The sequence below is a fragment of the Otolemur garnettii genome, unplaced genomic scaffold (assembly GCF_000181295.1).
Source record: "Otolemur garnettii isolate 467f Iridium unplaced genomic scaffold, OtoGar3 scaffold00039, whole genome shotgun sequence".
NCBI classification, from domain to species: domain Eukaryota; kingdom Metazoa; phylum Chordata; class Mammalia; order Primates; family Galagidae; genus Otolemur; species Otolemur garnettii.
This window is the reverse complement of record NW_003852434.1, coordinates 6950484-6976807: the sequence shown is the minus strand read 5'-3', so window position 1 is coordinate 6976807 and position 26324 is coordinate 6950484. Positions and strand designations below refer to the sequence as shown.

Genomic DNA, 26324 nt, shown 5'->3' with positions numbered 1-26324 from the left:
ATACTGAAAGATTGAGACCTAATCATAGAAGGCTCACTTTCTTCCCCAATTTAGCCCACATCAGTAGGGCTCCTGTATAATTACAACTGAAAAAACTAAAAGTCTTAGGCTCTATTTAAGAAGAAGTCTCCAGGAAACTCCAAAGGCAATGGGGGAGATGGAAATAAGGACTCTGCCACAACAGCTGCAGCCAACAGTAGACACAGACTAATTCCTAGCCAGACAAACACAAAAGCTCACACAAAAGGCCCATTTGCCTCAGTTCCTTATACTCAGTACATCGCATCAAGCTTTCAAGAAAAAAAATTACAATGCACACTAAAAAGTACAAACACAATCTAAAAAAAACAGAGCAAGCATCAGACCCAGACTCAGATGTGGCAGTGATGTTGAATTATCTGACTGGGAATTGTAAACAACTATGATTAATATGCTGAAGGTGCTAATGGGAAATTGGACACGGAAGGGCCAATGGGTAATGAAGTCACAGACATAGAAACGCCAAGAATAAAAAGGATCGGCTAGCAGTCGAAAACACTACAGCAAATGAAGTAGGCTGAACATAGCCGAGGAAAAAAATCAGTGAGCTTGAACTTTTACTGATAGAAATTTCCCAAATAGAAATGAAAAGAGAAAGGGTAGAACAGAGTATCTAGGCTGTGGAACAATTATAAAAGGTATAAGGTGGAAATACGACGTAGACGTATCAGAAGAAAAACAAAGAAATCAAAAGAAATACTTGAAGAAATTATAGCTAAGGATTTTCCAAAATTAATGACAGACACCAAACCACAGATCCAGGAAACTCAGAGAACACCAACCTAAGTAAATACCAGTATCAAAAACTTACACTTAGATATATCAGATTCAAACTGCAGAAATCCGAGACAAAAAGCAAACCCTGAAAAAAGCCAGAGGGTGCAGTGGTGCACAGCTGTAATCCCAGGTACTCAGGAGGCAGAGGCTGGAGGATCACTTGACCCCAGGAGATCAACCCCAGCCTAGCATCATAAGAAAGAGAGAGAGAAAAGCAGAAGCCTTGCATACAAAGGCCCAGCAAATTATACCAAATTTCTCTTTGGAAACCATGCAAACAAGAAGAGAGTGGAATAAAATATTAAAGTGTTGAAAGAAAAAATCCACCAACCTAGAATTCTGTGGTCAGTAAAATTACTCTTCAAAAGTTAAGGAGAGGGTGGTGCCTGTGGCTCAAGGAGTAGGGCGCAGGCCCCATATGCTGGAGGTGGTGGGTTCAAACTCAGCCCCAGCCAAAAACCACGAAAAAAAAAAGTGAAGAAGGCTGGGCATGGTGGCTCACACCTATAATCCTAGCACTCTAGGAGGACAAGGTGAGAGGATCCCTTGAACTCGGGAAGTTGAGACCAGCCTGAGCAAGAGCTAGACCCCATCTCTACCAAAAATAGACAATCTAGCTGAACATTGTGGCTGGTGTCTGTATCCCCGCTACTTGGGAGGCTGGGGCAAGAGGATGGCTTGAGCCCAAGAATTTGAGGTTGCTGTTAGCTATGACATCACTGGCACTCTACCAAGGATGATAGAATGAGACTCTGTCTCAAAAAATAAAAAAGTGAAAGAGAAGTAAAGAATTCTTAAACAAAAATTGAGGGAATTTGTTACCAGTAGACCTGCCTTGCAGCCTTACAAGAAATGATAAAAGAAGTTCTTTAGAGGGAAGGAATATTTTTTCAGTCCAGAACTCAGATCTGCATATGAATAATGTAAAATGAAACTTTTATTTTTCTTACATACAAAATGTTGTTCAAAATAATAATGGCAACAATGTTTTATAAAGTGATTACAGCTTACAGATCAGATGAGTGACGGCAATGTTGTAAGGGGCAGGAGGGAGGCCGTGGGACTCCTGTCACAAAGTGGACGTGGATTACTTGTAAGTGTATGTTGCATAGTGTAAATTCTAGGCCAACCAGTAAAAGTTTTTAAAAAGAAATGTAATGAATATGCTCAAGGAGGAGAGAAAATAGAATCGTACGAACGTTCAACTAAAACCACAAAAAGCAGAGGGGAAAAGTAAAATACAAAAAAATAAGAACAAGGGCAAGGCAGTTAGAAACAGGGTAGATACTGATCCAACTTTAAATGTAAATAGTCTAAATACGCCAATCACACTGCAGGACGTCACAGGAGAACATGTGATGTGTGAGGCCACAGGGCCTTGGTCTGAGGGTCAGCAGACTGGGATTCAGTCGGGGTTGACGATCCACTGGCATTCCCTGCACCTCTGTTTACCCCTTTATAAAATAAGAAGATTTAGACTAAATCCCTAAGTTCCCTTCCAGCTCTAAATCCAATGCCTTGTTACTGTGATCTGATGAGGAAATGTGGGCCCTGTGGCAGGAGTCTGAAGCATCTAACCAGTGCTTTTAGTTGGACAGGGTTCACCAAAGACCAGCTGGAACCAGCAGGGGTGAGTGCATGAGGGTGAGAGTACGAATCCAAAGCCCTACTGCTTGTGAAATGTGACTCTTGGAGAACACGGGATAGCAGGAATCCCTCACCTGGGTCCATCTTTGACTAGGAGAATATTTTAAGGAAGTTGCAAACAGTCTTTATATTCATTTTCACCATGCTGGTAAGGGAGGAGGATGGACCAGAGAGGACCTCAGGGGTCACTGCTGAGGGTGTAGAGGGGACCCAGGATTTTATAGCCCTTTCCCAGGCATCCCTATACCACCATCATCTCTTTAGACTAAAAGTACCTCCACCTTTCCCACTATTGCCCTGCCCCGCACATACAAAATAAAGAAAAGAAAGTTTAAAATGATTAAGTACCAATTTTAAGATTTTTCTTGGACAAGTATGGTGGCTCACGCCTGTAATCCTAACACTCTGAGGTGGGGGCAGCGAGAAGGGAGGGTCACAAGAAATCAGGAGTTCAAGACCAGTTTGATCAAGTGTGAGACCCTGTCTTTACCAAAGAAAGAAAACATTAGCAGGGTGTGATGGCATGAACCTGTAGTTCCTGCTCCTTAGGAGGCTAAGACAGTAGGGTCTCTTGAGCTCAGGAGTTTAAAATTGCAGTCAGCTATGATGACACCATTGCACTCTACCCAGGGTAACAGAGTGAGACTCTGTCTCAAACAAAAAAAGAAAAGATTTTTTTTCTTAATGATCAAGGATCTTGTTTGCAGAATTTAGCAAAAACCCTGCCAATACTCAAACAGAGATAACCATGGCATGACTTATCCATTTTGACCAAAGACATGACCACTCTGGTGGAGACAAGGAGGGGGAGAAGCTGTGAAACTATCTTTAAAAACCCAGCAGTCATCAAAGGGGCACTAAATCAATGACTGCATTAAGTCAAGGTTGTGGGTCAATACTCCACACCGGCAGATCACAGTGTATTTTTTCACTTTCCCAAGTTGTTCTCTTCCTGAGTTAATTGGTCTAGATCAACGATCTTCCTTCCCTATGCACGTTATAGGAGGCTGGCCCTATGCTGATCTCAAAGATACCTTTCACACAAGTGACATTGTCAATAAAACCCCAGGCCCACGAAGCACTGAAATTTCCACTGGGAAACTCTGAGAATTCTAATATCCAAGTAGATGGAAAACTCCGTGAGGGTGAGGATTGTTGACTCTTTGTACTTTGCTGTACGCTCAGTGCCTGCCACATAGTAGGTGCTCAACAAATATGTGTTGAATGAATGAAAAAGAAATCCACCACAAATGTGGGCCTGGAGGAAGTATACGTAGTTCAAATGTGATGACTTCCAAAAACATTTTATAAAGCTATTCATTTTGAATTTGTTTAGCAAATAATCATTGAATATTTTTCATCTGATAAGCATTAGGGTATAGGAATGAGTGGACAGTAAGCTGATTTTCATAAAAGCGAAGAAGGTGAGCGATATTTCCCAAGTGTTACTAGGGGCTCAGCAGCTTTTCTTTATAATTTTATCATCCCAACAACTCCGTGAGGTAAATATTATCCCCCCTTCACAGATAAAGGAACTGAGACTTACACCAAGGCTCACATCAAACAAATGGGAGAGCAGAGAATTTATTTCAGGATCTGGGTACTTCCCTTTACAGTGCACTTTCTCCCCCAGGATAAATTTAAAATCACAGTCCTATATTCTCTTATGTGATGTTTTGTTAAGGAAACATATGTTTTTGAAAATTGAGTTATAATCAGTTTCTCTGGGAAAAGAAAAAGCAGAGTTTTAGGCTCCCCAGTTACAAGTTATATATCTTGAAAAGAATTCCAGTAATAGAGGTGTTTTATACCTATATGTGTATCATTGAGGCTAAAAATAATAAGCTGTTTGAACAAAATAAATGAAAATTATCAAGTTAGGTCCTGAATGGCATCTCTGACCTAAGGTGATGATTTTCTAAGTTAAGATAAATAAAAGACAACACTGAATTATGGCTGAAGTCAAAATAAAGTGTAGAGGCTGGGTGCAGTGGCTCACGCCTGTAATCCCACCACTCTGGGAGGCCCAGGCGTGCAGATCACCTGAGCTCATGAGTTGAAGACCAGCCTGAGCAAGAGCCAGACCCTGTCTCTAAAAATAGCCAGACATTGTGGTGGGCGCCTGTAGTCCCAGCTATTTGGGAGGCTAAGGCAAGAGAATCACTGAAGCCCGAGAGTTTGAGTTTGCTGTGAGCTATGATGCCATGGCACTCTACTCAGGGGGCAACAAAGTGAGACTCTGTCTCAATAAATAAATGAGTGAATGAATGAATGAATAAATAAATAAAGTGTAGTTAGTTTACGTTGCCAACAGTGAACAGAAGAACATGGACCCGAGAAGCTGCCCAGTACACCACTGTGCATGGGAGCACATTCCCCAGCCCTGTTTGCTTGAATCGTAAGCAGTATCCACTCCTACCACCAATTGTGGCCCCTTGCTGATCTATTGTGCTATATTCTCTTTGCTTTATGAAGCTCAAGCTGTGTAAGAGAAGCCTAAAGCAGGGAAATAAATTCTCAGCTACAAGATCAGTCAGAGAAAAACTGTCTTGTGGGGCTGGGAGACCCACTGCAAAGGTGGCCGCACAAGCTGTGTGTTTGAGGGTGACAGGGTGGCTGCCAGGTCACCTGCTTCTTGGGACTTTAAAGCAGTTAAAGTCACCATTCCTTCCCAACAGGTGAAAACAGACTGGGCCCGGAATCATCTGTACTCATATATGGGCAGAAATTTTAAAAGCAAATTGTTCCCACCTATGCTGCCTGGATTGGGTGAGGAATTGGGAAAATAGAGATCCATGACACAGCCAAATTCCCACAGCTCAGAAGGTGCCCAGGGTGCAGGGGGATGGTGTAGGACTGGAATAGGCCTAAAGGAGATGGCTCAATCCCAGTGTGGTGATGTCTGTCTGTTATATTTTTATAACTCCTACAATTTTCAGTGATTTCTTAACAACCCTGGGAATGAAGCTGTTATTTCATTCTTATTTTTCTTACAGATGATAATACTGGAGGTGAGGAAGTGATTTTTAGCTAGCAACCATCAGAGTAAAATCCCTGAGTCTTCCGACTTCAGACTGAATGATCTTTCCCCCATGACCTGTTAGGGCAACTTCTGGCATATGTTTTATAAAATAAATGGCTTTAGAGTCAGGCTGAACTGCACTGGATTTACCGTTTTATAGCCATATGATCTGGGCAAGTTCTTAGACTCACTAAGCCTTGTTTTCCTCTTCTGTAAAATGGGGGTGCACATAACATCTAGCTTGCGGGGTTACAGTGAGGATCAAATGTGTTATGCACATAGCATGCTCATCACGGATCTTGGGGGCAGGTTAGAGGGCTTGTTGAGGGTTTCAGGGTACATTTACAGTGTGGACTCTGGACAAAGGATACTCCTTTCACCCTCAGTAGGTCAGCATAGCTTGGGGCACAAAATCCCCAGGGGACATTTTACTCTATCTGAAAACTACAAGGAGATGAAACCTAGTCTAAGACTGAGAGTGCTTAGGGCTTGAGTGCTAAGTCTAGGACAGGGGTGGAAGGGTATCTGTCCATCCTCCCCCTCCTTCCACACAGCCATCTGCACCATCTGCACTGAGTCCCCACGGCAGAGACGACCCTCCATCCCCACCTGGAAAGCCATGGAGTTGGCGGCAGCCAGAAATATCCTCAGAGGCAGCTTGGCCTTGTAGGACCTGTGGCTCCACAAGCGATGGGCACCAGCTGTCACACCCAGAGCGGTCAGGAGGAAACAGAAGTAGGCTGCAAGACACAAGCGGGGAGGATGTCAGCAGTGGTCACTAAGCTTGTGGGTGCCCCCGGGCTCTTTTCTCTCCCAAATAGAGACCCATGAGAAATGATGTCAGGGAATGAGCTGCAGCATGAGGAATTGATAACTTGCAAGGACGCAGCCTTCCTATCAATTTACAGCTTTCCAGTACCAGGCAGAAGTCCAGAGAACTTTCTGCAGGAAACTTTGACCTTTATTCTTTTTTTTTTTTTTTTTTTTTGAGACAGAGTCTCACTATGTTGCCCTCCGTAGAGTGCCATGGCATCATAGCCCACAGCAACCTCAAACTCTTTTGGGGTTAAGCAATTCTCCTATCTCAGCCTGGGACTATAGGCACCTGCCACAACACCCAGCTGTTTTTTGGCTGTAGTTGTCATTGCTGTTTGGCAGGCCCAGGCTGGGCTCGAACCTGCCACCTCCGATATATGTGGCTGGTGCCCTAGCTGCTCGACCTACAGGCGCTGAGCTGAAATTTTGACTTTTGACCTTTTTCCTACACCAAACAAATCTTTTGTTTGCTAATGTTCCTTGCCAGTCTTGATGCAAAGTCACAACCATGTCAGTATGAGTGGACAGTCGCACGTGTCCACTCTCGGTGGAGCTGAGATTGATCCCTATAATGCCTCTTAATTGACATTAGCACCCATGCCCGGTGTCATGTGAAGCGAATGCTTCTAGGGGGCTGGGTGCAGTGGCTCACACCTGTAATCCTAGCCTCTGGGAGGCTGAGGTGGGTGGACTGCCTGAGCTCAGGAGTTTGAGACCAGCCTGAGCAAGACAGAGACCCTGTCCCTAAAAATAGCCATGCATAGTGGCAGGTGCCTGTACTCCCAGCTACTCAGGAGGCTGAGGCCTGTGAGCTGTGATGCTATGGCACTCTACCCAGGGTGACAGAGTGAAACTCTGTCTTTAAAAAAAGAAAAGAAAAAGCATGTTTTGAAGTGGCAGCGCCCATTATCATAGCCCCATAGACCTTGGTTTGAAGGAAATTCGGCAGGCAGAAGAGCTTGGAAGTCTGGCTAAGGGCCAGCAAGAGTAAGGATAAACCTGACGGCAGGATCAGCTGAGATTTACCTTCTGGAGATCCTCACTTACATCAGCACCATGACCTGAGATGTAAAGATGTCTAGGTGGGGAACTTTGTAAAGCCAAACTCCAAAGGCTGACATCCACTTCAATATATTACCCCTAATCTTCACAACAAGAATTATTGTTCTCATTTCACAGTTGAGAAACAATCTCTAAGAGGTTTGCCACATAAAAACCCTAGTCAGAGTGGTCCCCAAGCCTCTGCCCAGAGGTCCCCTCCCGCTCGATGTGGCAGAGGTATTTGCTCTTTGCCTGGAGGTTTAGGGGAGGTTACCAGCGCGTGGTGGAGAGGAGACACATGGGGACCTAAAAAGGACTATTCTTGAGATTACTACAACTGCTCTAGTGGTTTAAAATATAATGCTAAATATTTTACTTGAATTATTTTATTAAACATATCAAATTCCTGTGGGGGTTATGTTGTTAATAGCCCCATTTTACAGATAAGAAAACAAAGATTTAAAGAAGTTAACTAAAATGTTCCAGTGTCACCAAGCTAGGAAGGGTCTTTGCTAAGAGTCAAACCTGAGTCTGTCTGAACCAAGAACTGAGTTTCTGATCACTGTACACCTCTTCCTTGGGGAGATGCTGAATAAGTTTTATATCTACTTCTGTGCACCCACCATGATCCTCAGGATTGGATCTCAAGTCTAAATTTGAAATTTAGCTGTTTTTTTACTTGGGGGAAGAGCTCAACATGAGATTATAGGAAGGCTGGCTCTACACAATTGCTTCCAGCACTTAGCACATATATGAGCTAGATGTTATGTGCACCCCCATTTTACAGAAGAGGAAACAAGGCTTAGTGAAGTCCAAGAACTTGCTAGTTCCTGTGGCTACAAAATGATAAATCCAGTGCGGTTCAGCCTGACTCTAAAGCCATGATTTTATAAAACATATCCCACAGGTCATGGTGGAAAGATTATTCAAACTGAAGTCAGAAGACTCAAGGATTTTACTCTGATGGTTGTGAGCTAAAAATCACTTCCTCACCTCCAGATTCATCCAGAGCCCTCCCTAAAGAACTGCCAAAGAACTAGCAGGCAGCGTGAGAAGATCCCTGTAGCTGCTGGGAATGGTTCCAAGGCAGGAGAGAACTGGGGAGCCCACCACAGTGTCTCTGGGGGAGTTACCAGGGCAACTTCAGGGCTAATAGACATACACATGGAAAGGAGCACAATATTACATCCTCCAAAAGTTAAGTGTTTGACTCATCTTGACCTCAATCTATATTTATATGGTTCTAAAAACAAGATTTACCCTTAGCCTTAAGATTAATGAGTCCCTAATACACATGGTTTTTATAAACTTGACAATTCTTTCCTTACTTGAAATGTTAAAAGAACAAAAAACACAACAAAATAACAACAGTCTGCCGGCAAATCATAGAAAGTAGCAATAAATAAAAAGCTCTGGCCTCCTTTGTTATTGTAATTTAACCTTGGTCATGAGTCCATGAAATGGACAGTTATTTTCCATGTCATCTGTGGCCTTCTTGTCTCTACTAATATTTTTTTTCACTGCCAAGTAGTTAGGGAACAAATAAAATCTAAAGTGGAAAAATCCAATCTGATGCTGTGTTGCCAGTAGACCACAACACTGGACTTTGGGAGCAATAAAATTAATTCCAAGACTCCACGAAAAACACTGGCCAATAGGAGCAGTCTAACCCACATTTCCTAGTCAGGACTAGGCAACAGCCTTGTCCTTCAGATAATCTGCAATATTTTAGGGGTCACTTGCATGTTGGTCTGGCAGGGCCCCAGGCTTCGGTCAGAACCTGGGCTGAGCAGTGGTGTCTGTTGGTTTTCCTACTTCCAGAAACAGGAAGGTAGCCGTGTGACTCAAGCCTGGCCCAGCAAAGTACCCCATCTTCCCAGCCATGGGAATAAACACCTAAGCCAACCCGTCTCAAACTCTTCTATCTCAAAGCATGAGGTGGTCCTTACCAAAGATCACACACCAGCAAGCTGAGAAGGCCTGATTGTGGCGACGAATGAAGCCAAGAAGGTAAGATGCAGAGATGACGGCGATGTCAGTGGGAGCCAGAGCGGAGCTGCCTGCCCTGCGCCACTTCCGGCAGGCCCTGGAACTCTGGCATTCATTCTCCTCAGTATTTCTCCCAGGTAGTGGAGCAGACCAACTCCCTTTTCTTGCTTAAACTACCTTGCACTGGATTTCTGATGCCTCAAATGAGGATAAGCCTCAAAAATCCTGGGCAAGATGTGAGATTTTTTTTTTGGACCGGGGCTAGGTTTGAACCTGCCACCTCTCATATATGGGGCCAGCACCCTACTCCTTGAGCCACAGGCGCCTTCCGAGATGTGAGAATGTATGGGCTGTCCCATTAATAGGAGTCAGTTTTCATATTTTGACAGAGCTAATTCTCTGTTCTTAATCTCTTTTCTACGCTTATTATAGAGATTAATATTCAAACGAGTTTTCTGAGGGATGCTGACTAACTGACTCTGAGATAATAAAATATTCAGACACAGAACTGATAACTTTGAGAGGAGAGAGGAATAATGAGCCATGTCAGTAAGTTCACCAGGTAGCTTGTACCTCACAGGGAAAGGTTGTAAATCAGCAGAAACCTTAAGTATTCAAGGCGATAGATATCCCAAGTACGTTGGGTTGATTTTTACAAATTACATGAATGTATCCTAGGATTATGTACACCTATTGTGCATCCATTTTTTAAATTGTTTTTAAAAATACCAAAATCACGAGATGACAGAACAGTAGGTAAGCAACAAATACGTGTAGTGATCTGACTGCAAACAAGAGTTATCGATTCTGTTTAGCTCAAGCAAAGAGCAGATGTTTTTAAAAAGATATTGAGGTCAGGCATGATGGCGCACGCCTGTAATCTTAGCACTCTGGGAGGCCAAGGTAGGTGGATTGCTTCAGCTCAGGAGTTCGAGTCCAGCCTGAGCAAGAGTAAGACCTTATCTCTATTAAAACAGAAAAACTAGGCCAGGTATAGTGGTGCACGCCTGTAGTCCAAGCCACTTGGGAGGCAAGAGGATTGCTCAAGCCCAAGAGTTTAAGGTTGCTATGAACTATGATGCCACTGGCACTTTACCCTGGGCGACAGAATTTGAGACACTGTCTCAAATTTAAAAAAAAAAAAGGAAAACCCAGCAGGTGTCGTGGCAGGTACCTATAGTTCCAGCTGCTTGGGATGACTGCTTGAGCAAGAAATTGGGGTTGCTAGGAGCTATGAGACCATGGCACTGTACCCAGGGTGGCAGAGTGAGACTCTGTCTCAAAATAGGGAAGAAAAAAAAAGAGATATTGAGTAGCCTAGAAATCTCAGGAAAGGTCTGCAGGATAGGCCTTTGGTGTGCAGCCTCCAAGATGGCCCCAAGGGTCCCCACCTCCTGGTGTTCACAGCCTTGTGTAATCCCCTCCCTGTCAGTAACTTGCACCTAACCCAAAGAACATAGCAATGTTGAGAGAATGTTAGTTCTGTGATTAGGCTATGAAGGTTTTGACTTAGCAGATTCTCCCTCAAACTGGCTTGGATGAGGAAAGCTTCCATGGTAGGGCGGCCCAAGTGGCAAGGATCTGAGGGCTCCTCCAGCCAACAGCTGGCAAGGAAATGAGGCCCTCAGGCCAACAGCCCCCAAGGAACCGAACCTTACCAACAACGTGAGTGAGTTTAGAAGCACGGCCTCCTTGGCAGAGCCTTCAGAAGGGACTGCAGTCCTACAGTCACGCCTGGATCACAAGCCCAAGCTCCAGCTGAGGGGCAGGAAACAGAATCCACAGCCCCTCTGCTTTCTTTTCTTTCTTTTTAAATTCAACATTTCCTTTATTTCAAAATCGATTTTATTGCAGCTAAAACAGTGGAATTAACTGTACATAAACTATCACATATTATGTACACATTAAGTTATAGGGAATAAAGTTTATTTTCCCCTCTGCTTTCTGTGTGGAAGGCACAGTCTCCAGTCTCTCATCTCTCCTGATTCCCGTGCTCAGCACAATGTTCAGGAACAATTAGAGTGACCTCTCCAGATAACACAAGAAAGAATGATCCTAGGGCAGCAGTTCTCAACCTGTGGGTTGTGACCCCTTTGGGGGTCCAATGACCCTTTCACAGGGGTTGCCTAAGACCATTGGAAAGCACATATTTCCAATGGTCTTAGGAACTGAGACACTGCTTCTCTATCTGTCTCCAGGCAGGTCTGCCCACATGCAGGTACACCCACATATGAGTACCTGGGGTGGTGACATCATCACCCCAACTCCATCACATACAGCCCGTACAAATACAGGGGTATGTGACAGGGTTGGCACCATACTGTACTTACGCAGACCAGTCACGCATGTGTAGAGAGCAGCCACTGTGTAGAAAGCAGCAGTATTGCAGGTAAAATGGTACTTCATGAATTATAATTACTGGGTAAATGTAAAATCCTGTATGTAAAATTATCAACTACTGCAAAAAAAAAACTGTACCATGGGGACTTAATCTGGATGCTGATTAGTCTTTTTAATATTCACTGTGGTTGATGTGAATACTGCTCTCCTGTGTTAGTAACGGGTATGTAAAAAAACAGCACAGAGATGGTAAATCACAGGAAACTTTAATGAACTGTATTGACTGAACTATGCCATGTATCATCTTTTGTAATAATAAAACTGTTGTTATATATTATTTCATTAGCAAACCATCCCATGACAATGGATCATGTAGAGAACATTAAGAAAAGAAAATATAGGGAGGATTTTTTATGGTATGGTTTTACTTCGATAATTATAGCAGGAATTGAGAAATTGCAATGTGTTATTTGTTGTGAAGTTCTATCTGCTGAATCTACGAAGCCGAACAAACTAAAACGCCATTTTGATAGCAAGCATCCAAGCTTTGCCAGCAAGGATACCAACTATTTTAGAACCAAAGCTGATGGACTCAAGAAAGCCAGACTTGACACTGGTGCCAAGTACCACAAACAAAACGTAGCAGCCATTGAAGCTTCGTATTTGGTGACACTCAGGATAGCCAGAGCTATGAAACCTCACACCATTGCTGAGGATTTACTGTTGCCAGCGGCCAGAGACATTGTTTGAGTTATGATAAGGATGAATATGTTACAAAATTGAGTACAATTTCCTTATCTAACGACACTGTCTGCAGAAGACTAGATGACATGTCTGCTGATATTCTTGATGAGGTAATCCTGGAAATTAAATCTGCTCCATTTCCAATACTTAGTATGCAGCTTGATGAATCTACAGACGTTGCAAACTGCTCACAGTTACTGGTTTACATGAGGTATATTAATGATGGCGACTTTAAAGATGAGTTTATTTTTTTGCAAACCTCTTGAAATGACAACTACTCTATGTGATGTATCTGACAGTTGGTTCATTTCTGAAAGAGCATCAGATCTCTTGGGAAAAGTATTGTGGTGTTTGCACAGATGGTGCTCCAGCTATGCTAGTCAATCTGGATTTCAACGTTTGGTATCGAATGAAATCACCAAAAGTCATCAGAACTCACTGTATGATTCATCAGCAAATATTAGCAACAAAGATGCTGTCACAAGATTTACAAGAAGTAATGAAAAGCATCTTAAGTTCTGCTAATTTTGTAAAGGCGAGCACTTCAAACAGTCGGCTGTTTTCGCAACTGTGCAACGAGTTGGATGCGCCAACCAATGCTCTGCTGTTTCACACTGAAGTGAGATGGTTGTTGAGAGGAAAAGTTTTAAAATGTGTTTTTGAGCTTCATGATGAATTCAAATGTTTTTTAATCAGAAAGGAAGACCACAGTTCAAAGCACTTTCCAGTGATAAAAGTAAACTGCAGAAAATAGCTTACTTGGTTGACATCTTTGCCATCTTGAATGAGTTAAATTTATCACTGCAAGGACCAAATGCAACATGCCTCAATTTGTCTAAAAAGATCCAATCACTCCAAATGAAACTTCAGCTTTCACAAAAAAAATTGGATGAAAATAAAATTTACATGTTGCCTACCTTATCTGCTTTCTTTTAGGAAGATGACATTGAACTAGACAAAAGGATTACGATGATAATTTCTGTAAAAGAACACTTGAACGTGCTTGCAGACGAAATTTCATTGTACTTTCCAAATATACCTGATATCCCATTTGCAATTACCAGAAGCCCATTCACGGTCAAAGTTGAAGATGTTCCTGAGACAGCTCAAGAGGAGTTCATTGAACTTATTAACAGCGATGCAGCGAGAACTGATTTCTCTACAATGCCAGTTACAAAATTCTGGATCAAGTGTTTGCAGTCATATCCTGTTCTGTCTCAGACTGTGTTGTGCCTTCTTCTTCCATTTCCAACAACACATCTTTGTGAAACAGGGTTTTCCAGCTTGTTGGTTATCGAGTCTAAATACACAAGTAGACTTATTGTGGAAGATATCTTCGTTGTGCTTTTGCAAGGACTGCCCCGAGAATTTCAGATCTGCTGGAAAGATGCAATCTCAGCCTTCGCACTGATGTTGGCTTTTTACACACACTGTCCGAAATGCAGCAATGTAGTTTACTGTTGTTATATGAAGACTGTTACCCATGCTACACCATGCTTCAAGACAAAATTTCATTTATTTGTAATTAGAAATAAACCTTTCACAGTATATAATTATATATTATTTTCATGATTAATCACTATGCTTTAATTATGTTCAATTTGTAACAATGAAAATTCATCCTACATATCAGATATGTACATTATGACTCATAACAATAGCAAAATTACAGTTATGAAGTAGCAATGAAAATAATTTTATGGTTGAGGGTCACCATAACATGAGGAACTATATTAAAGGGTCATGATATTAGCAAGTTTGAGAACCACTGTCCTAGGGAAATACTGAAACCAAAAATTAAAACTCCCTTAATTCTGGAGCTGATCAGAAGAGATGGACAGCCCCTTTCAAGAGCCATCCTGCCTCTCTGGTCTCAGCCACAGAAGCCAGCTGGCAGAGGAAACGTCATCATTTAGAAAGCATTGCAATAAGATGCCCACATTGTGCCACTGCTGTGTGGCTCTAAGGCCTGCCACCTTCGGAAGTTGACCCGTGGCAAATGTGGCCACCCTGGCAAGCACAAGAGAAAGTATAACTGGGACACCAAGGCTAAAAGACAGATTACCTCTAGGACTGGTCGGATGAGGCCCCTGAAAACTGCACACTGCAGACTCAGGCCTGGATCCCAGGAAGGAAGAACCCCCAACCCCAAGAGTGCTGCTGCCGCCCCATCCAGCTCATCTTAAGAGTTTCAACAATGCATCATGCAATAAATGTTTTGGCTCTTAGAAATATTTTTTTAAAAGCACCATCCTGAGTGGAAGGATACACTTGGCAGAGTGCTGTAACCCTAGCCCATTATCTGTATCTCTACAGCATCAGAGTGAAAACTAATAAATAGTAATAATAGCTGCCCTTGACTAAGAGCTTCCATGTGCCAGGCCCTGCCCCAGCACTTTACAGAGTAACTCATATGCACACAATATCCAGCGCCAGTGGTAGGTGACATGACCATCTCCATTTCACAGCTTAAGAAGGCTAGACAGAACATGGTAAAGCCAGGATACAATTTAAGGCAAGAAGAGCCCACACCATGAACACGGCAGCTGACTATCTGACTCTGGGAGACGCTTGCATTCTAGAAGGAGGGACGTGAATACCTCCTGACCTTTTAGCTCAAAACACAAGCTGAAGGGCAAAACCCCTTTCTCCCCATCTGCCTTTATTAGCTTGCAAATTACTCCCTTGCCAAGAATACCTTTACCATCTTTCTAGGTCTGGTTCAGCCTTGGTTTGTCATAAACACGAGCACCAGGTGACCTGAGGCCTCCTGAGACAGTTCACTGAGCTCCTATCATATACTAGCCACTGAGCTCAGAACTGAGAGTGTAACAAGAGTGTGGAAAGTAGATTACTTGCTATACAATCACAGAGTCTGGCAAGGGGCTGCAGAGGAAGTGAACAGAGTAACATGAGAGTGAGTACAGGAGGGTAATTCAGTTTGGAGGACAAAGAAGGCCATGCAGAAGAGGTAAGAATGACAGTTAAAAGGGGGAGAGGAATCCACCAAGCAAGGTGCAGAGGCCTCGAGACCCAGGCAGGGGGACCAGCAGGTGCAAAGCCCTGAGGCTGGGAAAGGAGATCTCATGGAAGAAAACAAGAAAGCAAGCAGGTGAGAAAGCAGGGAGAGAGGAGGGCTGACGAGGATGTGGAGAAAATGGAACTCTGTGCGCTGCTGGTGGGAACGGACAGTGCAGCCTATGTGGAATAGTTTGGCCGTTCCTCAAACATTAAATATAAAATCACCATTTGATCCAGCAATTCCACTTCTAGGTGTTTACCCAGAAGAGTTAAAAGCAAGGACTCAGACACACGCTTGTATACCCACGTTCATACCAGGATAATTCACAATAGCTAAAAGGCAGAAAGGCCCAGGAGTCAGCAGTGCTGAGGCACAGTCTACCTAAGAAGTCAGAGGGGCTGAGACGCACTGCCGGGCTGTCACAGGCTGCCACTTCACCATGCTCCTCAGTTTCTTGTTGTACTGCTGCAAAGTTGAGCCCATAATCCCCATTTTACCCATGTACAAAACTGAGACCCTGTGACATTAAATAAATGCCTTGGAATCGCCAAGTGATACAGCTGGGGTTCAAACATCAGTTCAGTCCAGCCCCAAGCCCTTTCAAGCTTATATCAGGGTTTTCAACCCTGGCTGTGCGTCGCAGTTCCACGGGACCCTAAACAGGACCTAGATGGATGGGAGACGTGGGCCAGAGAGCAGGCATCTCCCTCGGCGGGTGATCCTGACGTGATTGTGAAGCACCACTGCGCCTGAAAGCTAAGGTGACCAGATTTTAGCATTGGTAAAGTGGGACATCACGGGGTGGGGGTGGGGGGCCCTGACAACAATGCAAACTTTGATAAGCAGTTCTCCATAATCAGTTCTCAACAATTATTTGTTAAACATTAATTAACGAATAATTAACATTTGTTAATTATTAAAGTTTAACATTATAAAATTAACAAAAATAATATAAAATGCATATCCTGGCGAAATAGCCACATGGCAGCTGAAAACCGTATATTCCCTTCCTGTTCTCCCATGTTCCCTAGCTTGTCGTGTATTCTTTCCAAAAATTGGGACTTTTATAAAATGCTGCGGAATGCAGGACAATTTGTTAAAAATCGGGACTGTCCCACCAAAAGCAGGATGTCTGGTCACCTTACTAAAAGTCCACCCTCCTTTAAAAAGAGACCACATGGTTCCACCTCTCCATTTACAAAGAGAGAAATCCAGGGAGTGCTGCTTCCCCTGCAACCCACAGCCAGATGCTGACTGTGGAGTCCCTGGCACCCAGCAAAGTGAGTCTCGGGATCAGGAGACAGGGTCGCCCTTTCATGTGAACTCAGGTCCTGTTCTTACTCCACCGCCCATGGGCTCCCTTTGATGGTGCGAGCTGCCCCCAGGCCCCTTAGCAGGGGAGCCTTTGATATCCAGGCACTGGGCTGGGGGCAGGAGTGTGCAGCCAGAGTGTCTTCCACCCAGGAAGTGGGAGGAGGGGGAAGTGACAGAGGATGGAGACGCAGGGGAGAGGGCAGCACCTGGGGAGGGAGAGCGCATAGCAGTAAACTCGGTGCTTTGATGTCTGCTCTTCTGCCAGAGCAAATGTTTTGAAAGCCAGTCCTGGGCTCTGGCCAATAAATGCCTGTTTCCCCTCACCAGTCTGTCTCAGAATCTGGAGATAGAGAAAGGCCACAGACCCAGAGATGGACAGAGAGGTACAGAGAGAAGAGACGAGTGCCTGGGATGATGCTTGAAATGGCCCTGGGCTCGAATCCCTGTCTATCTACTTATCAGTGTGACAACTTCTCTAAAGATTGTTTTCTTCATCTATAAAGCGGGGAGAATAGTACCCACACCCTGGGTTTGTTGACAGACCAAAAGAGGCAATGCATGAAAAACTCAAGCCCTGCCCGGCAAGCAGTGAGCCCGGGCACACAACTACTCCCGGACATATCAACGCCAGGCCACTGTCTCTGAGGAACACCCTCCCTGACATCCCTCCTGAAGGCACCCATGGTTTCCACCACTCTAAGTGCGTGGTTGGGAGGCGGAGTGATATTGCTACCTCCCCCTTTGTTCCCCTACAGTCTTGAGATCTTATTAGTGGTCCCAACCCAAACCTGGAAGGGTGCTGCTGGTGTCCACTGGGCACACTGGAGAGACCAGTGTGCTGTGATCCTGTAGTGCGCAGAAAGCTCCCTACAGAGACTTAAGCAGCCCCAAATGCCAACAGTGACAAGAGAGGCTGGTAAATTGTGTGGGTGTGCATGTAGAGAGAGAGGCACACACTTGATATACTACATGTTCATTATATATTATGCATGCTCATTAATGACTCTGCCTCTAAATGGGAAAATACTATAAAAAATGTTGTTCCCTCTAAAGTAGTAGTTCTCAACCTTCCTAATGCCGTGGCCCTTTAACACAGTTCCTGTGGGTCGCGACCCACAGGTTGAGAACTGCTGCTCTAAAGAAAACTGCAAATTAAAAAAACAGCACCCAAACCGGTCAATTTCGTGGAAGTGGGAAATAAAAAGAATAATTTCTGTCCTTATCATCTGAATTATCTGGGTAGTTATAGGTTAGTATTACCTTTTCCTGTTCCTAATAAGCAATTTCTCTAATGGAATTAAAAACAGCTGGTGACTGAAAGCTGGGAACCCCAAATTTAAGGCAGGAATTTGCAGCAATGAAACATAAAAACCAGGACAACCAGACCTTTGCAGGGCTGGGCACGAAGCCTTGGAGGGGGAATGGTCTTTGGAGAAGAGCCCTAGACACCACCGTTGCTTTTATGTTTAGCCAGAAGGGCTGGAAATGAAAGTGAAAAGTCAGGCAAAGCCTCCCGGGAGATGCTACTTTCTCTCCGTCCCCATTTCTCCTCAAGGACATCGTTCATTCTTTCACCCTCTTTTCCGACCAAGAAAGGTCCTTGCCGTTACCTAGCAAACACAAACATACCCTACCTGTGTGTACCCTGATATTAATCCAAAATAAAAAAACAACAAAAAGAACTTATTTTTTTCTCTCTGTAGATACTACCTAACTTTATTAATAGAGTGGTTTCCATTTTGATAAATCAATACACTAAATACACATGGAACCTCAAAAGTGTGAAGAAAAACTTGACGAAGCATAAAGAGAACACTTGCCTTTATAAGCACATTTTAGAATTTTCAATAAACCAGAAACTGTCCTCTTTGTGATTTGACATTAAATAAATGTTACCACGTTCAAAAAAAAAAAGAGAGAGAGGTGGTGTGAGCACAGCAGGGTCTGACCACAGCGGCCTCCAACTTGAAACCACGGGCCAGGGACAGAAAGGGAAATATATTTGGCAGTGAGGTATACTCACTGCTTGCTCCCTGCCCCCAAATTACAAAACACTCTCTTTTCAAGGCTGTTTCCACCACAATAATGTTCTGACTTAAATAGAATCAAAAAAGATAAAATTTAATAATACAGTGTTCTTTTCAGATACCTGAAACTCCCTGCAATTCCCTAGCTAGCGACTACCACATGAAGGCAGGCCGACCTGGTTTACAAACTCCAAACTCCACTTTCAGGGGTTTTCCTCACACATTTTTATTCCTGCCAAGCCTTTTTGCATTGCTGTGAATGAGGGAAAATAGACTTTTTTTTCTTTGCAGCACAATCCAGGACCTGGTTTTCTGACCTTCACTTGGTTCTGAGGGATAGAATTTAGCCTGATTTTAATAAGATGCTTTAGGGAGATATAATTATTCATTCATCCCTCGCAAACATACACAAGCACCTTTCGTGTCAGGTTTGCTCCAAGGTACTGAATCCCTCTTGGGACGCTCGCTGTTTAACTGGACACAACCAGCCCATAGATTCTGTTTTTAAACTCATCTAACAATTAAAAATAGGGAATTTCACATTCAAGAATCTCTTTTTCTGGGTTTTCCCGCCAAAGTGGAAAGATCTGGCCACACTGGGCCACCTCACTTTCCTGTGTGGCAACTTCCTCCTGGAACTAAGTAGCCCTTCCCTTAGACAGTCCCACTCCATCACCCCCAGTCGCTACACACACACTCTGAATCAGCCGTCTTCCTGTACGGCCTACCTCGCCCCCGATCTGGGGCATAAGCGGGCTGACTTGTCCATTAGACACAGCAGGCTCAGTACCTGCAATACGTCTTATCAGAAAGAAAAGAATGCAGCACAATAAGTACATAATAATGAATCCAGCCTAGATTATCGTTGTCTTTATATACATGTAAAATAGGATTTTAAAAATATTTTTATGGAGAAAGGGTTCACAGAGGCAAAAGTCATGAGGCAACTTCAAGTACAACTGAATTAGTGCACTCCTTACTTGGAAAAGTTGTAACTAAAAGGGAAAAAAGTAAGCATTTATCCCATCTTTTTACAAAGGGCTAGAATCCTTTCCCCGTTAGTGAGGAAAAGCTCTTCCTTTCAGAAGAGTGCCAGCTACAAAATGCAGGCTGGGTGCAATCCCTGTTTGTGCCTGATGCCACACTGTGCGGCTCCACACTCTCTGAAGCACCCAGGGCCCCTGGTTCTCAACCTTCCTAATGCCGCAATGTATTTTCATTGTTACAAAGGGGTCGCGACCCCCAGGTTGAGAACTGCTGACCCAGGCGATCTTCCCCCCAACTGCTGGGATCATCAGCCCAACAGCTCACAGCTGAGTCTCCCTCCCTGAGAAGGAGGAAGCTGCCTGGCCCGAGGTTTGCCGCGTCCCTGGCGTCAGCCCATGTCTAGTGCTTAGTTGATAAAGGGGTGCAAGACCTGGCTTTTTGCCGCAAGTTAGAACATCTCCTAAGGACCCCAGGTCCACAGACTGAGGCATCTGATGTGACTGCAAGGCAGTTCAACTGTCTCTGCCCAGGCCTGCTTCTTATTCTCTCACAGAATCCACCAGTTACCGTCCCTCATAAACCAGCACTCAAATCTGCATCTCATAAACCGTTTCCCAGAAATTCAAACTCAGCAATAATGGATTCAGGCGAGAATCATCAGTGGCTGTTATGGGCTGACCTATGTCCCCCAACTTTCCCCATAGATAAGGTCACCCTTGTGAAACCAAAGGCTAGTTTCTGAGTTATCTCCCAGGCCCTGCATTCTGGGGGAACGGCTGACCCACCCAGACCAGTGGCCCACACTCAGGAACTGACTCCGCTGTTACTGCAACTCCCACCCAAGAACCAACCCAGCTAAGAAGACCATTTCCAGAGTTCCTACTCAAACCCAGCCAATTAGCAGACGCAATGGCCTAACTATCTTCAAAGACCCTCTCTCCCAAGTGTTTGGGGAGATGGATTTGAGAAACGCCTCCCACCTCTTGGCCTGGTGCCTGCGATATTAAACCCTTCCTCTGCTGTCACCCCTGCCGTCTCAGGGCGTTGGCTTCCACTCAGGCAGCACTCAGTGAACCTGGCTAGGTGGTGACAAGTCTTTACAGAGGCGACGGAGTTAAAATGAGGTCATGGGGCAGGTGAAGAAGTGGCTTACCAGTGCGTTTGGCGTCCTTATAAGCAAAGGAAATTTGGACACAAACACCCCTGATGGAAGATCATGTGAAGAGACACGGAGAATTCAGCCACCTACAAGCTACAGACAGAAGACCACATCCTTCCCTCCCAGCCCTTTAAGGAACCCGACTCCAACACCCTGATTTTGGACTTCTGACCTTCAGAACTGAGCCACTCTCTGGAGGTAGTAAACTAATACAAATGCTAATTGAAGTCATTAGATGAAAGGACAGTTGGGAAGCAGGATGTCCCCTCATGACAGAGCATTTCCTTTTGCACACGGACCATGGACCACGATGGTGTTAGAATGAACAGGCTGCAAAGCTATAGCACCTACAGAACTAAGTGGTGCTTATTCTCCACAACACAGAAAAGTTAAGCTCCACCTCGGCAGAACATTTACTTTGCAGAATGTAAAGCTGTCCTATCTTTTTCAGTAGGATTTACTCTTTTTCTCCTTTTTTGAAAAATCTCAAATAATTTAACATTCCTTTCTATCCTCTTCAACAGCATCAAATCTGGAATAAAAGGGATTCCCCCCCACCAAAGGGCTCCATCTTTGCTATCTTTTGATCACTCCTAGAAATCAAGTTATAATCAATAAATTCTCACTGTTTATGGTCTCCTATGTCAGCACTGGAGCAGCTGGTTAGGAATATTAAAATCTACCACTAGTTGGTGGGAGGAGGCAGGGCATTTGGTGGGATCTCACCTAATGTGCACAAGGCAAAGGTATACTTCAAAATAACTAAATCATAAATGCTTTAACACAAAAATATGTAAGGGAGTAGTTATGTTAATCAGTTTGATTTAAGCATTTCACATTGTATATTAAATCATCACATTGGCTGGGTGCAGTGGCTCACACCTGTAATCTTAGCACTTTGGGAGGCCAAGGCAAGTATATTGCCTAAGCCCACAGGTTTGAGACCAGTCTGAGCCAGAGCAAGACCCTGTCTCTAAAAAACAGCCGTATGTGGTGGCGGGTGCCTGTAGTCCCAGCTACTTGGGAGGCTAAGGCAAGAGAATCACTTGAGCCCAAAAGTTGGAGGTTGCTGTGAGCTATGATGCCATGGTACTCTACTGAGGGTGACAAAATAAGACTCTGTCTCAAAAAAAAAAAATTATCACATTGTGCCCCACAAATGTATAGTTATGAAAAATTAAATTGAAAAAAACAACCTTACCACTAGGCTTAGCTCAGTGGCTCACACCTGTAATCCTGGCACTCTGGGAGGCCAAGGCGGGAGGATTGCTTGAGGTCAGGGGTTTAAGACCAGCCTGAGCAAGAGTGAGGCCCCATCTCTACAAGGCACATACCTGTGGTCTCGGCTATTCAGGAGGCTGAGGCAGAGGGATCGCTTAAGCTGAGGAGTTGGAGGTTGCTGTGAGCTATGATGATGCCACTGCAGTCTACCTGGGGTGACAAAGTGAGACTCTGTCTAAAAACAAACAACAAACACCCTACCACTATTTTAGCTCATTAATATGGAATTGCTATTTTTGATATGAAGATATGGTGAGAAAAAATGTGAAAAATCATTTAAACCAAAGCCAGTTAGAAAGAATACTTCCTCGTGTTTGTTGCCCTTCTCAGAACTGCAAGAATATTACAATACATAGTGAATAGTTGTTTATAACATTTCCATCAGTTGTTTCAACAGCATATTGATCTCAACATTTCTTGACATTGTGGTTCCCTATTCTTTCTGATGTCTCATTGTGAGGCCTTTTTTTTTTTTTAATTGTTTTTGAGACAGAATCTGGGTAGAGTGCCATGGCATCATAGCTCACAGCAATGTCAAACTCTGGCGTTCAAGTGATCCTCCTGCTTCGGCCTCCCAAGTAGCTGGGATTACAGGTGCACAATACAATGCCCAGCTAGTTTTTCTATTTTTATTAGAGAGAGGGTCTTGCTCAGGCTGGTCTCTAACTTCTGAGCTCAAGTGATCCACCTGCCTCAGCCTCCCAAAGTGCTAGGATTACAGGCGTCACCTACCAAGCCAGGTCTTTTTTGTTTGTTTTTTTAGATAACTAAGTGGGACTATAAATGTTGAAGTAGGTCAGTATCAAGAAGTTCTTTTCTCAAACTTGTTTTTTCTTGCTGAGTAACACAGGTCTTTAATTTTCCACTTGCCTTTATATCCATACCTACAGCTTTAATTGACTGTACTGGATACTTCTTTGCCAGAAACTTTTTCTGTCAACATGATTACTTTGTCCAGTTTTGTTGTAAACTGCCTTACCATAGGTTGCACTGCTGACATGATTTCTGATGTGTATTTGATAAAGTGATAAAAATAAAACTTAAAAATAAAAAAATTTTAAAAAGTGGAACGACCTGACATCAGGCATCTTCTGCTGCAGTGAGTCTGACGCGCCCAGCACAGCCCCTGGGGCCTCCCTGCCAGATGTGCTCAGCTTTCATCTACACACTGTCAGATCTGACCTCCAGTTCACAGGAAATACAGGAAAAGCAGAAACACTCAGACGGTCCCAAATGTGGGACATCCTCCAGAAAACGGGACTGGTCTCTTTGAAACCTCAATGTCCAAAGCTCTCATGTCTAAAGACAATGAGGACTAATGACCATCAAATACAAAGCCATGAGCTTGACTGAATCCTCGTTCAAAAAGAAAATCAATTATTCAGCTATTAAAAAAGATGGTGACTTTACGTCTTTTGTATTTACTTGTATGGAGTCGGAACACATTCTTCTTAGTAAATATCATGAGAAAGGAAATGCAAGTGTTTAATGTACTCAATACTAATCTGAATCTAACAGAAAAACAACTACGTGCCCATAAGACTATGAAAATAACACAAGTATATTCAAGTGGAGAGAGGAGGGCGGGGCACTGGCAAACTCGCCTGACGGGCACCTGGTGAGAGTGTGCAGCACACCCCCGGGATGAAGGGGTCAACGGCCTCGCCTCCAACTTGAACTTTACCTTAGAAACAAACTAATCATTTGTACCTCATATTAATCTGAATGAATAAATAAATTACAAAAGATACTTGAAGACACTGGAGAAATTCAAATATGGATTTGATATTAGATGATTATGAAGTTATGATCATTCCTTATTTTTAGGGAATGCATTTGGGGATAAAGGCCCATAACAATTCTAATTTATTTCAAATGATTGAAAAAAGTTATAGGTAGATAAAGCAAATACGGTAAAATGTGAACAATTCTTGAATCCAGCGGTAGAGGTGCAGATATTCACTACATTATTCTCCAAAATTCTGTGTTTGAAAATGTGCATGATAAAAATTTAGAGAAAACGAGTGTCAAAGAGTCACTCAAAGTTGATGCACAATCACCGGACTTCATCTTTCTCCTTTTGCATTAGCACCAACCAAACTTTAGAATCAGAATACAGATGGCAGCCAGCATGAAAAAATATAGGTGAGACCTCATTTTGGATGGCCTATCTGGTACTAAAGGGATTGCAGTTAAATATATGCAGATTCTCCTTCCTGCCACAAATAAGTAGGCCCTAAGGTAAGTGGGAAAGGCAAATCACATGAATTTAAAAAAGAAATAAAGGGGAAAGATACATGTGGCAGTGGTGGGTTGCTCTTTTTTAATCTTTTCTGAGTTTTAGGAACTTCATCTGCCAAATAAGGACAAAACAAATCTGGAAGGATGGCCTGTAAGATTAAAGATGCCAGCATCTGCAGGTGGAGGGCAGATGACACACACCCTTACTACTGCCACTGTGGTGCCTGTCAGTGGTGGGGTCACAGTGGCAGTAGGAGAGGAACCCAGATGTTCTGGCTCCAGGGCCTGTCCTCCAGGCCGGGCTGGGCGAGCAGCCTCTGGAAGCTGGCTGTATGTGGCATTTTTCCCCCTAATGAGCACAAGAAATTTTCACCCTCTCCCATGCAAAGCAAAGAGTGGGCACATTCAGTTCACATTTCAGATTGTGCGCTTAAATACGGATAGGATGATAATCAGGAAGAACTCAAGCAGAGGATTCCTCAAGGCCAAACAGAACAAGGAAAAACAAGTCAGGACAGTTCCAGAATACGGAGCCCAGAGTTTTCCTGTAATCTATGTCCTCGCAATATTTTACTGCTTTAAAAACTAACTGCCCTGAACTTGGGAAACAACTAAATCCTTCCACTTGACACAACACGTAGACAATGTTAGGCTTTCTTCCAAGCCGACAGGGCTCGGGTCCACAGGCTTTTGGTGTTTAGAATAAAGCCTTGAATGTGAATTCATTCAGCTTGGGGCCCAAAGAAAGCAATCACTCTGTCAGCACTGCCAATACTAATTTTCTCAGGGTTGAAACCCATCCCTGAGCTTCACACATCTCACCGTCAAGCATTCAAGCATTCACAGTACCTCGCGGACACCTTCCATTTGTCTCACCAAACAAACAAAAATGATAGCTTTGGGTGGCAAGGGTGTATTTTTTTCCATGTGTCATCATGACAACCTTAGCTCATCCATGAAAATGCTAAGGCCTGCTAGCTTGTGAAAATAAAGCCTTAGAAAGAAGCCTTTGATTTTGGCCCAAACTCGTATGAAGCAGCAATTCAAGTGACAAGGTGAGTCACAGATAATAAGTGAGGAAAAGCCTCCTGGTGGGGCCCTGTTAACGCTGAGGCCCTCGAGGGCTCAGGTGGAGACTCTGTCATTCCAGAAGGCTCTTAAACACAGGCACACACAACTACTGCCTGCTCCTGGCATGTTTGTTACTAAAAAGTAACCCTGGATTTTTAAAGCAAAGTTAATGGAGACTTTACCGAGTGGGCAAATTTGAGTTAGCCGGGCCCCAAGATTGAAAGACTGGTTATGCCTACTCTGCTCGTCAAGAAGCAGCTGTTTACTTTAAATAGAGATTTTCATTAAGAAATATATGACGCATGATAACCTGGAACACGAATAAATATGACTGAAATAAGATTTCATAAAATAGTGCTTCATCTTCACAGTACTGAGTGCTCTGATGTTTTCTGTTCATGCTTTACACGTTGGTTGTAATCCGAGAGGAAGCGTTCCACTCCCCAAGAGACCAAGTCTGCAGGGTGAGGCCCGCTGGACGTGAAGCCTGTGCTATTGCATCCACAACCCTCTTCATCCTGTTCCTTTCCCCCAGGCACTGCCACAAAACAATCTTAACTAGTCAGGAGAAGGGGACCCTTTCCTTCTTTCTCTACATACTCTAAGTTCTGAAGTGCACCCAGCAGCTGCTGCCCAAGCTTGTCCTACGGGGTGGGGGCCACGCCCTCTCTAATGACTCAGGTTTCTTTATCTGTATAAACATCGTGTCACACATATGGCTGTGTTATAGAAAAGGCCACCTCATCTCACATCCTGAGACTCCTGGGTTCTCATCTAAGCAAGAAGAGATTTCCCCACCAGCGAGAT

At 43.7% G+C, this 26324-nt stretch overlaps 1 protein-coding gene across 1 annotated transcript in view; it reads right to left on the bottom strand.

The window, feature by feature from the left end:
• The window catches only part of SCD5 (stearoyl-CoA desaturase 5), a 148525-nt gene that overhangs the window by 59105 nt on the left and 63096 nt on the right, over positions 1-26324 (bottom strand). Inside the window, exon 2 of the mRNA XM_012805351.1 lies at positions 6095-6225. Coding sequence (XP_012660805.1) covers positions 6095-6225 — 131 coding nt within the window. The remainder of the gene's footprint in view (positions 1-6094; positions 6226-26324) is intronic.